At 31.6% G+C, this 12,248-nt stretch overlaps 1 protein-coding gene across 1 annotated transcript; it reads left to right on the forward strand.

The window, feature by feature from the left end:
* Positions 1-2,872: 2,872 nt before the first annotated feature.
* MS3_00003673 (uncharacterized protein) lies at positions 2,873-6,078 on the forward strand (the record flags this gene model as incomplete). The annotated part of the gene is made up of 2 exons (XM_012937486.2): positions 2,873-3,434; positions 5,237-6,078. The coding sequence occupies 2 exons, from the start codon at positions 2,873-2,875 to the stop codon at positions 6,076-6,078; spliced, it is 1,404 nt and encodes a 467-aa protein (XP_012792940.2).
* Between the last annotated feature and the right edge of the window lie 6,170 nt (positions 6,079-12,248).

Here is a 12,248-nt window from a genome sequence, read left to right on the forward strand (position 1 = left end):
TGCAGAAGATTAAAACAATAACAATAGAGTTCCAATGGAAAGTTGCGAATAATAAAGTTCATCTATGTTGAACATGAGATAGATGTCATAGATATATTAGTCTCTCAAAATGGTGATTCGTCTGACATTAGAAATGTAAACCGTTACATACCAAATCATAGATTGAAGGTTAAGCAATCGATGTAAATCTTCACGGTCCTTAGTTGAACCACTGGTGGAGTTGCGGATGTGCACTGCTGAAGTGCAGTTTCATACCAGGAATAAATAGCTGTTCAAAGTTCCTTAGTTTTCGACGGTTGTCTAACCAAAGTCAGGTTGTGACCTAAAACTACGAAGCAACGATAGCCCTTGTCATGTGTGCTATAAATATTAGTGAGTTTTGAGTTTATATTATGAAACATGTGAATAAAAATAATCTGTCGATTTTTACTTGATCTAATAGTTTAATTCATGAATCAATTAAAGATGGACTACCATGGAGAACCTAAAAGCACCCGATGGCCGTTTCGTCCTAATATGAAGCTCCTCAACAGTGCGCATCCACGATCCTGTCCACGGGATTCGAACCCGAGAACCCATCGGCCTCGAACGCGAATGCTTAACCTCCAGACCACTGAGCCGGCATCCAATCAGTTCACGAAACTTTCATCTCTCATTCTGTAATTTTTCAAATATAATTTAAGTCTCGTTCGCTTCATTTTTGTTATCTCACCACGTTTTGTAATATTCACACACTTGAAGAAGAATAAGTCCATGAATGTTGAAGATAGAAACAATGATTACCACTAATAATTTGTTTCTTGATTTATTACAGATAGAAAATATTGAAGATCATAAAAATTACATAAGCCTGAAAGATCCTTCCCAAGCTTATATAATTTCAATTTCAGTTTTGAAGACAGATAAATGAAATAACATTATTGGTCAGTAAAACGTTTTTGGATATATATATATATATATATATATATATATATATATATATATAGAGAGAGAGAGAGAGAGAGAGAGAAGATAACTTACAATAGGTCAGTGTTCCTATGTCATTTGAATAAATTTGCATAAAATATAAAAATAGAAACATTGATTAACTTTGGCAATATTCTTTCGTCCAGACCAATTACTAGTCACTAACCATGATGAATGAAAATTGTTCATTCTATAACTGACACCATTAAAACTTATCCAGTAATAAACAGTTGATTCGTTTCAGCTTCGAGATACCTTAACGGTGCACAAGTACGACCACATCAATAATTTAAATTAAAAACTCGTGGCGAGAAAGTTAACTTTCAACCGAATAATCGCATTCCCCTAATCCCTTTCATAATCATATACTTATCCACAAATGCGCGCTGCTGAAGAGTCCCACAGTAGGACGAAACGGCCGTCCAGTGCTTCCAGGTTTCGCATGGTGGTCTACCTTCGATTGACTCATGATCTTAACTATTGAAATTACTTTACTATTTGTTCAAATGAAGGATTATCAGAATGCTTTTTGTGGAGATTTTTAGAAATTTCACAAGTTGAAATCATGAGTCAATTGAAGCTAGACCACCATGGAAAACCTGGAAGCACTGGACGGCTTAACCTTGACGTCTGTAAACAAACGAGTCTGTCTTAACCTCAGCACAACTATTTTTATACATCTTTAGTATCAGCTGTTATCTTACTCTTCACATTTTTCATATTCATGATATTGTTCGCACTCCTGCTATAAATCATTATTTCTTATTGCCTCTAAGACTACTTTATAACTTATATTTGATACTTTTATAGTTAGCATGAAGGAGTATTTTTAATTAAACAATAGTTAAGAACTAGAAAGTTGTTTTGTCATAGTTTATAACTCTTTACCAGTGAGCATCCATAACCCCACTACCAGACATAAAACCCAAGCCCCTCTGTCTCACTTACGAGTGCTCAACATCTAGACCACCAAAAAGGGGAGCCAATGGTTTACATGTTAAACATGAATCAATTCTTTAACAGATATAAGTCCACGATGGTAACTATAACAATTCAGACATCTTCATAAACCCCTTATAATAATTAATAACTATATATGCACTAGTGACTAATTTTGAAAGACTGTTACTCATCGAATACATTAGAAGATGGTTGAATATAATTACGAATGGATTGGGGTTAAACATAAAAATCCCTGGATGCCAACTCAGTGGTCTAAAGGTTAAGCGACAGAGCGCGAGATCCAAGGTTCCTGGGTCAACCCATAATAATATAATCGTGAATGCTCAATACTGTGAAGTCCTATATTGGACGAAAAGACTATCCAGTGTTACCCGGCCATAAATGATTGTTTAATTAAGATCGTCCCATGACAGCAACCTTAAAATTGAGAAATCTCCATGATACTCCAAAGTAATTATATTTCATACTTAAACTGATAATGTTTGATTACTTTATTAAATATTGCAACATCCTTCCATTTTATTATAGACTATCATATCTAAAATTATATATCAAAACAATTGTACAGTTTAAGTAAATGAAACCGTTGACAAGACGATTTGTGTTAGTGACGCAATGAGTTATTTTTCTATTTTTAAGAAATTAAAAAGTGCAGTAACTTTATGCTAATCCTACCATGGCAGCAAAATCTATACCGATACTGTAGACAATATTTTTCCCCTCTTGCAAGGGATAGGAATTTTATTTTGAAAACTTTTAATTTGATTGGTTGATCGTAATTACCCAATCGGAATTTATTTACAGGCTGGGAAATTTACTCTTAACGTCATATTTAAGCGTTTTACCAATCGCTGAACAATACAAATTGGATCAAACACAACGAATATTTCTTTAATTCATAACGATTTGAAATTTGGAATTGAATCTCTTGATTGAAACGAAAATGATGTCGAATAGTACTGAAGAGATTCCCATTGTTTTACATCAGTCAATTAATTCATTGACAAATTTGGATCCGATAACAGCCAGACGAATCGCAAGATTAATTAGATCTTCAAAAACGATTACAACCAAGTGTAACACCAATAATAATGATAATAATACTCAACTAAATATTGTTGGATTAAGACGGCCTAAATGTGCACGATGCCGTAATCATGGATTAATTGCTTGGGTAAAAGGTCATAAACGTAACTGTGCGTATCGTGATTGCAAATGTCCACAATGTATATTGATTATTGAACGTCAGCGCGTAATGGCTGCACAAGTTGCATTAAAGCGGAGACAAGCTGTTGAAGATGTAATTGCTATGGATTGGCAGCATTTTAATCAACAATCATCAGAAAATATTGATTTACAATTATTAACAGACCAGATATTAAGTAAATCATCGGACAAATCAATAAATCAACGTGATAGTAATTATTCTCATCAGTTAAGTGGTCAAATCAAAGAAGACAGAATATGGAATCAAAAAGGTCAGTACGAATCCATACCAGTATCTAGTAAGTGTTTTTTAACTGGAAAAATATGTAGAAGATATTACTTGAAGATAGTTTTTATGAAAGATGATATTACTCATATGGTGAATCACTAAAAAGATTTGAATTTTCCAATGATAATAATAATAACAATAAAATTGATAGTAGCAATAGAAGTCTTATCCAGAACTATACCATACTACTACGGTAAGGAATTCCTAGAACTGATTAGGCAGTATTATAGTAAATTTCCGTCTAGTATGCTTTCAAATGGTAATGAGTTGAAAAAAAGTTTGATTAATGTTTTGCAATAGTCAGTGTATCTGTCGCTCATTTTCATTTGTGAAAATTTCCTACTAGTTCAATTGTATTAACCATCTTTTCCACCTACCATATATCGGATGCATGAGTTCCAATGTATTCTCCTCTTCTTTCTTCAAGGAGAAAAATATCCCAATGACAGAAATGTTTCTGTTTAAGTTTTGCAGCCCTCATAATTGTAATGATTTTTAACCCCTTTTATAACCCAAGAGTATATGAATTTAGAATTCACAACTATTTATTCCAAAAAAGACCAGAACTGGAAGGTAAATTGCACTATATGTACAGTTGGAAAGAAATGGTGACCCAAACGTTTGAATAGGATTCCAAAAGAGATAGGGTACATCTACTTAAAGACCAGATTGAAGATTTTGTCAATCACTGTACTATGGAAACTTACGAATTGCTAATTGTTTCAACGCATATTTTCGATGCATTTATAATTGATTAATCATTGACTAAGAACCAAAGCCAAGTATGTCAAGCCATTTTTAGTCCTAGTCGATTAGATTAAAATGTGGTCACTAGTCTAAGTGAATGGACATTACGCGCAGTATGTTGTGACCTGGGGTAATCTTTAGAGAACTGATGCTCCCTGGTGGTGTAGATACCGTGTAACCAAGGTTTACATCCTGAGACCTTATTATTAACTCATTCGGGCCTCATTTGACAGTGAAGCTGGATGACACGGAAATAACATCAACAGGGACCATCAGTTCCATCAAGATCACAGGTACACCTTGCTGATGATTATCAGGCCATATGAAACCCAGGTAGTCAGTTTCTTGTCAATTATCTTCAACCTTCACATTAAGTTTTCAGTGTCATTAATTTACTTTTTCATCAATCAAAAGTTCAATTATTCACGTTCTAATGTAAATGTAAATACTGATTACAATCAATAATTTTAATGATTAGATTAAATCAATATTAGAAAATCAGCAAAAACTAGATTGTATTTCATTATTTAGCACAGTTCACGCAAACTTCCAATTTGAAGTCAATTAAAAATTTTCATGAGATTTTTGTTAGAGTATTACTATCTAACTTCTAATGATTTTACTATTTGCGAGATTCCTATCAAGATTTCCAAAAGTCTATCTTTAAGATAATCACTATTGAGTAAGTTATTATTATTATTATTATTATTAAGAAAATTGATTCATTGAAGATGTAGTATAGTTCGAAGATACTTATTAGTTAACTAAAATCGGTTGAATAATCAATGAAACTGAAAGACACCAAACGATTACTTCCTCCTATTCAAGACTACTTGGCAGTAAATACTCATAACTGATATATGTGATAACTATACATCAAGTGAATTGGGTTGATAAAGTGAAAAAACTTCTAAAAGATTAAAATATCTTCACACTTAGATTATAACTTTCAACTAATAAATCATATAGTATTACATGGTTTTTTATAAATAAACAAAATCTAGTTTTCTTTCTGTTATCTCTAAATAACATATCTCACTTAATTGTTTTTTCTTTAATTATTAGGTGGACAGACAACTACCGATGTAGTGCAAACGTCAGAAATTCATCCTAATCTAACACCAACCAACTATTCTCCAACAAATATCCCATATAACTTTCATCAGCCTAATAATAATTATGGTAATACCATAGAATCAACTTTAAATGATATTCATCAAGTTATTAATGATATTACAAATGATGACGATAACGAGACAGAGCGTCCAACAGCTGAAAGTAGTCCAATAACAAAACAATTGAATAATAATAATTTGTCTGCAAGTACACTATCTAATCCACGACTAGATGAATTGTCATCATCAACATCATTTCATTGTTTGAATAAATCATCAAATTCATTTCAATTATCTTTTATGAATAAAAATGGTTCTAGTCAACCAAATCAGTTACAAATGTCACCACCACCATCACAACAACAACAGCAATCACAGAAAACTAAAATGGATCCAATAAATTGTTTTTATTCAAATGAAACAATCCGATCCATTCAAGAACCGGCTAGAATTCTATCTAGTCTATTTGCTCATTTACCGAAACCTTCAGAATTTCTACGAAATTCTAATCAACATTTATGGATTAATAATCATATAAGTTATCAATCATCAATACAACATTTTGATCAGTATGATGGGAAGATTGATAATAATAATAATAATAATAATAATAATAATAATAATAATAATAATAATAATGTAGTATGTAATTCGTCAGTTGAAGAAATTCGTACACGTGTTCAACAATCTCATAACAATTATCAACACAATCATCATCATTTTCCATTACAAACATCTGTATTTGTTAATACAACTGGATCAACTACATTTCAATCATTATTACCGTTCTGAAAAATATCCAAGAACATTCATTGATAAACCTCAATTAGAAACATTTATAAATGATATAACTATTTATTATTGTTTCATCACCACTATTATTATTATCTTATTTTCTTCTAAAGTTGATTTATTTTATTAGGCATATATATAGATAATTTGAATGACAGATTTATTGACAGATTAGGATCAGTTCTTTTTTCCCCGTTTTCCTTGTTTGTCTCTGCCAACTTTTTATTGACCTATATTGTATCTGTTTAAATGTTTATTTGTCTCTTTTAATAGTATCTTGTTTATCAAAATTCCTTTCTTTTCTTAAAAAGAAAGGATATTCTATTATGTATTTATATAATTAGATGTAATTATTTTTCTAATATATACATTGGTTTATATAATACAAATTATAAATTATAGTATAATTTAATGTGTTATTAACATTATGCAACGAATAATCCGTCATTAATATTATGTTTAAAAAGTTTATATATATTGTTCTATTCATAATTGGTTTGCAATATAGAGAAAGATAAGCTAAATAAGTATTCACCGATCGTATTAGATGAATGTCATATTATTTCGTAAGTTGACCAAGATAAGAAATATGAATTATGGAATTCCATTTGGTGGGTTTAAAAAGAAAACACTCACCATAAGACTTTAAAAGGTATCTAGTTAAATATTTGATAGGATCATAGGTGTTTATTTATGAGGCATTCTAAAGTAAAACAAAATAACTGTTCAGTACTTCATGATTTTCAAGGTGATCCCAAAAGATAACAGAAAATATTTTGAAACCATTCATGTACTTGATAAACTGCACTGTGTACTGCTGAGGAGTCATAAAATAGGACGGAACGGCCGTCCAGTGCTTCCAGGTTTCCAACGGTCGTCTAATATCAATCGGTTCATAATCTCAATCAAAAACTAAGAATGATATAAATTTACTTGTTATAGTTGTAGATAGATAGGTGGGATGAACGAATTCTCATTTAAACAATAAGTCAGTTCAAATTACTAAATCAACAAAATTGATAAATATTCAAATGTTTATTTAAGAATTAAGTAACAGGAAATCATCAAATATAAACTGTAATGGAGATGTACACTGATTAGACTATCATTAGTATCATTCGTGGAAAGTCTATCAACTTGATTATGATTGTTGTTGTGTAGACGAAATTTGAATCTAACACAAATCATCACTTCTCTTACTGTCACTAAATTATTTAACTAGTTGTTCAAATCTATTTTGAAATATTTTTGTTTTCATGATTTGTGAATCCGTTTTATGCACAGATTATCATTTTGACTATCTAGGTAATTTCAATCTTTTATCAAAACTATTGAATATATATAACAACAATTACATACATGGTTAAGTTATTCTAGGAAATACTATTTTTATGAGTTGACGATGACAATATCAAGGAACAATAATGTCGGCACTCGTATATATAATTTTTTAAATAAACTAACTAATAGTGGATACCTCTGCCTGACAATTTAGTAAACAATGAATCATGTTTTAAGATATAAAATTACATTATAAAGATACTGGTGCTTATAGTGTCAACTAAAAACTGATATCAATATAAAGAATTGTTTTGTACTAAAACTGTTAGTTTTAATCATTAGATTCAATGTTTTGGTGGCAAAGCTGCAACTAGGAATTATGTAAATTCCAAGTATAATTACACGATACTTTGTAGAGGAAATGAATAAATTTTGTTGTATTCTATAGTTTGCATAACGAACTGACCATGGTTAGGCACTAATTAGAAACCAAGAAGCACTGCATATCTCTTTTGTTCTACTATGGGACTACTCCTCAGTATATCCCATCTACAACGGAACTAGTTATCGAACCCCGGATCTTGAGGTTTTATGGTGACTGCTTAAACTTTAGACCACTGAACTCATACAAAAACATTAGTAGCTCAGGCGAGTATATCTGGTAATGTTGTCTCATCTAAACAGATTGGTTTAATTGTTAAACTTTGGTCATTATTCTAGATACCATAATCAGCGATAAATTCAAAAACCTAAGTAATCATTCTAGATTATTGACTGGATAGAATGTCCATATTTTCAATGAAAATTAGGAATTTCGGAAAATTCTCAGAAGCCTGACTCTTACATAAATAACATAGATTCCATCAGTCAACCATATGATTACAGATCAACTTAACAAATAAACCAATGGACAAATGAATGTAAATAATGATATTCTTGAGGTTTGTAAGTTAAAAACAATGTCATCAGGACAAACTAAGACGTTATAACTAAAAAAAATCTTCAGAAACCTCCTTTCGGAAAGTTGGATTGTGACTAAAAATCATATACAGTCGTCAATATCAGCAACGAGAAAATATATATAAACTGTTTTCTGCTAATATTTAATGTTAATAATTTTGTTTACATAGGGTAACACAAGCTTCATTACAAAAACATTTGACTAAATGGTAATTTTCAGCTATCGTACTTGGTTTCTTTATTTTTTTCGAACAAATATACCAGGAAACGAACAATAGTTAACACGCAGATTTTTCTTTGTAAAGACTGACTGTATTTTCATTCAATTTCAATGTATTTACAAATATATCGCTGAGAAATTCGACACCAATGTTTATTCTTTACACCCTTTTCTTTTCAACTATACCTGTTGCCTTTAAACGTGTTCATTTTTCTCGCCACATAAATACAAGTGTACACGGTACACCGAAAAATTCTCTTCATTCTTAAGTTCATAATATCTAGAATTATTTATGTTTCATTGAATTGTCATTTTCAAAGTAAATAGATATTGTTTCCTCCCAAGTTGTAAACTTAATTTCCTCCCTTTTTTTCTATACATTTAAAGTAAACAGATTATAAACTATCTCAGTGGAAATTAAACGATTTTTAAATCTGTATTATTTACTTAAATAATCAACAACGAAAATAAATAAATAAGGAAGATTATAAGCAATCATGGCTAGTGGCTAGCAGTGGAGTCCAGGACGCGCGTTTCGTCCTATTTGGGACTCGTCAGCTGGATGCAGCTGCATCTCAGAGTTGATGTTCACTCTGGGACTCGAACCCAGTATCGTTCGCTTCAAACGCCATCGCGTTATCCACTTAGTTACTGAGTCCTGGTAGCTACTAAGTTGTGCAATTGGGTGAAGTTTAATTCGCTTGGTATTGTTTTTACTTGAATATTCCCATGGATATTTAACACTGAAATTGATCAGTCTCTTATTGGCATATGTGCATACTGTGTGTATTGCCTTAATTTACAAGCATTGCATAAGCAAGTGGCTATCAGGACTCAGTAGCTGAGTGGATAACGCGGTGGCGTTTGAAGCGAACGATACTGGGTTCGAGTCCCAGAGTGAACATCAACTCTGAGATGCAGCTGCATCCAGCTGACGAGTCCCAAATAGGACGAAACGCGCGTCCTGGATTCCACTGCTAACCATTATCCATCTTTGCTTATAATGTTTGTAATTTAAGGCAATATCGAGGCAACACGCACAGTATGCACATATGCCAATAAGAGACTGATCAATTTCAGTTCTAAACACCAATGGGAATATTCAAGTAAAAACAGTATCAAGTGAATTAATAAGATAGATTAGTTCAGCGAAGAGTTTTGTTTTCGGCGAATTAGTAAGTAGTTTAAATTAGTAGTTTAATGGGAATAAGAAAAATCAGGTTGATTAATTAAAAATTTCCTTTTACTTCTGATATTAAAATGAATTGAGTAGTATTTCGTAGTATTTATTTTAATTTATAAATCTTTTGTTTTAGTGAATGAAATTGATTCGAAAAATATTCAGTGGCTATCTATGATGTATAAAGGTTTATATTTTCTTGTTGAACAACGAATAATATATTGATGCTTGAAGTGAAAACTAATACCTTCGAGTCCCTGTATGAACATCAACATGGTAATATGAATACATCCAGTTGACTCGTCCCAAATAGAATGAAATGAGTGTTTTGAATCTCAGTTCTACCTACAATCCTTTTATTCTATACAACGTTACAATAATATTGTATCCCAGTTTAAAAAGGATGATTTGTGTGGTTAATTAATTACATTGGAGTTGAGATGAAATCACTGATGGCATTTAAAAAGATCACCGACTAAAGTTGAGAATGTAGATTACCAGATTCGAATTCAGTGCCTTAAAAATAACTTGGATTCAGCCTAATCTGTTAGGACAAGTATTATGTATATTCAACTACCCAATATTCCTATGTTGCCAGATATAGAAGTAGGTTGGAAAAAATCCGAGAATGGTCAGAGAAAGTCTTAGTCTTTGACTGTAGGACTGAGCTATATTGTTAGGAGCAAAATACCAAGTTGAGGTCCCTACGATTATCGTAACTAGTGGTTTTCTGAATCCGTTACACTGAGACAGATGCACTCTTTATCTTTCCCTAGATATTCAGTTGTGAAATTAACTCATACCTGTATTTAGTAATTTCATTCTTTTTTCTCTAATCTTTTACCTGTCCCTAGTCTTTTTTACTACCATTGATAATGTTACTACTTTCATTACTTTGTTATTTATCTCGATCATTTCATTTCACTGTGGTGATTTCATGTGACAACTTGAATCAATGCACGTATAGTCCCATTTACTTATGACTAACTCACTGATCATATATATTACATTACAAACACAACTATTCAATGCACACCTGGTTTTCTCATAAATTCTTCACATGATGATCTCAATTTGTGAAGAAAATTACTATTCATATAATCTCTGTAACGAAACTCCTTAATTTTCCAAACTTAGTCAATAGATTACATTGTGCATAAAACGGTAACTTTTATCCACTTAGTAATTTCATTGTATCTAACTGATTATGATATATATAAATTATTACAAGGTAATTAACACAGTTTTACAAGAGTATCATCTATTAAATTGTCTATTTGCCTAATAGAAACATAATTTTCTCGTTTTTTAACTCGTTATCTGTCCGTATGGGGTGGCGAAGGCAAAAAATAATCAAGTGTTAATATGATAATTTATATAGAACAAAAGATTAGTAAATGATAGCAACTATTGTTCAACTATGTGTGAACATCCTTCCAAGATATTTTTCCTCACCAATCTTCTACACATTAAAACTGATAAGAAATGAACTGTGGTAATTCAAAAAGAAAACAATTGTTCAGTGATAAATTGTACAGGTTGAATAGGAGAAAGTTAACATATTGGTGTTTGCTACGTGTGTATAGTTCATAGGTCTGTCTGTTTATCCATCAGTTGGTTGGCCGGGTATGATTACTTGGTCACTGTCTATCAATCATCATAATTAATGAACTGAATTAATCTGGAGATATTACAGAATTCTATGGCTTGAATCTGAATTGATTACAATATACAGGTGTTTGTTTCGTTTCATATGTTTTTGAACATATCAGAGACGATGGAATCGTAAATTTTGACTGGATTGAAACTATAGCTTTTAGGTCTTTCTGTGAATACGCTAATATTAAGCAACTTCAGTGAACTCTTTTCATGATCATAGTTATTTGTGACTGCAATTAAGAACCGCCTATCTTCATTCATGAGGAGTTGAATAGGTTTCTGCATTAAAAAAAAACAACTAATCATTTAAAAATAAAATATTTGATGAATGAGACAATTTGTATATATTAGAAACAATTGTTTTGTTGTAACACTAATGCTTCCAACTAACATTCATCTGTAAGTTCACAGTTAATTCACTACGAACTATCCCTCTTGAATCATCAACCAGTAGTCATTGGTGACGTAGTTACGATTTGTGGCTTCCACCTAATTTCACAAGTGAAAACATCATAAGCTGATTGAAACTGAAAAATGATTATAACTATTGACTAAATAATAGATGGATAAATGTCAGTATGTTTACCAACAGACCTGAGACTTCTGGCTTCTCCCTAAGGGTATAGTAGACCAGTGTATTGTGTTAATAAGTTTAAGAGTAGGGTGATACAACCGTCATCTACGTCGTTGTCTATTATGCTTATCTTACTTACCTACTTACGCCTGCCATTATTTATGAAGCATAGGCCACCTGCCAAGAATCTTCACACAACTCTGTATTGGGCTGTCCTTTACAAACGTTGTGAATTGCTATTCATTATTTTGATGTCCACAGTGCTTATCTCGCTGATTTAAACTATTCATTGTCCA

Source organism: Schistosoma haematobium, chromosome ZW, assembly GCF_000699445.3.
Source record: "Schistosoma haematobium chromosome ZW, whole genome shotgun sequence".
Lineage (NCBI taxonomy): Eukaryota > Metazoa > Platyhelminthes > Trematoda > Strigeidida > Schistosomatidae > Schistosoma > Schistosoma haematobium.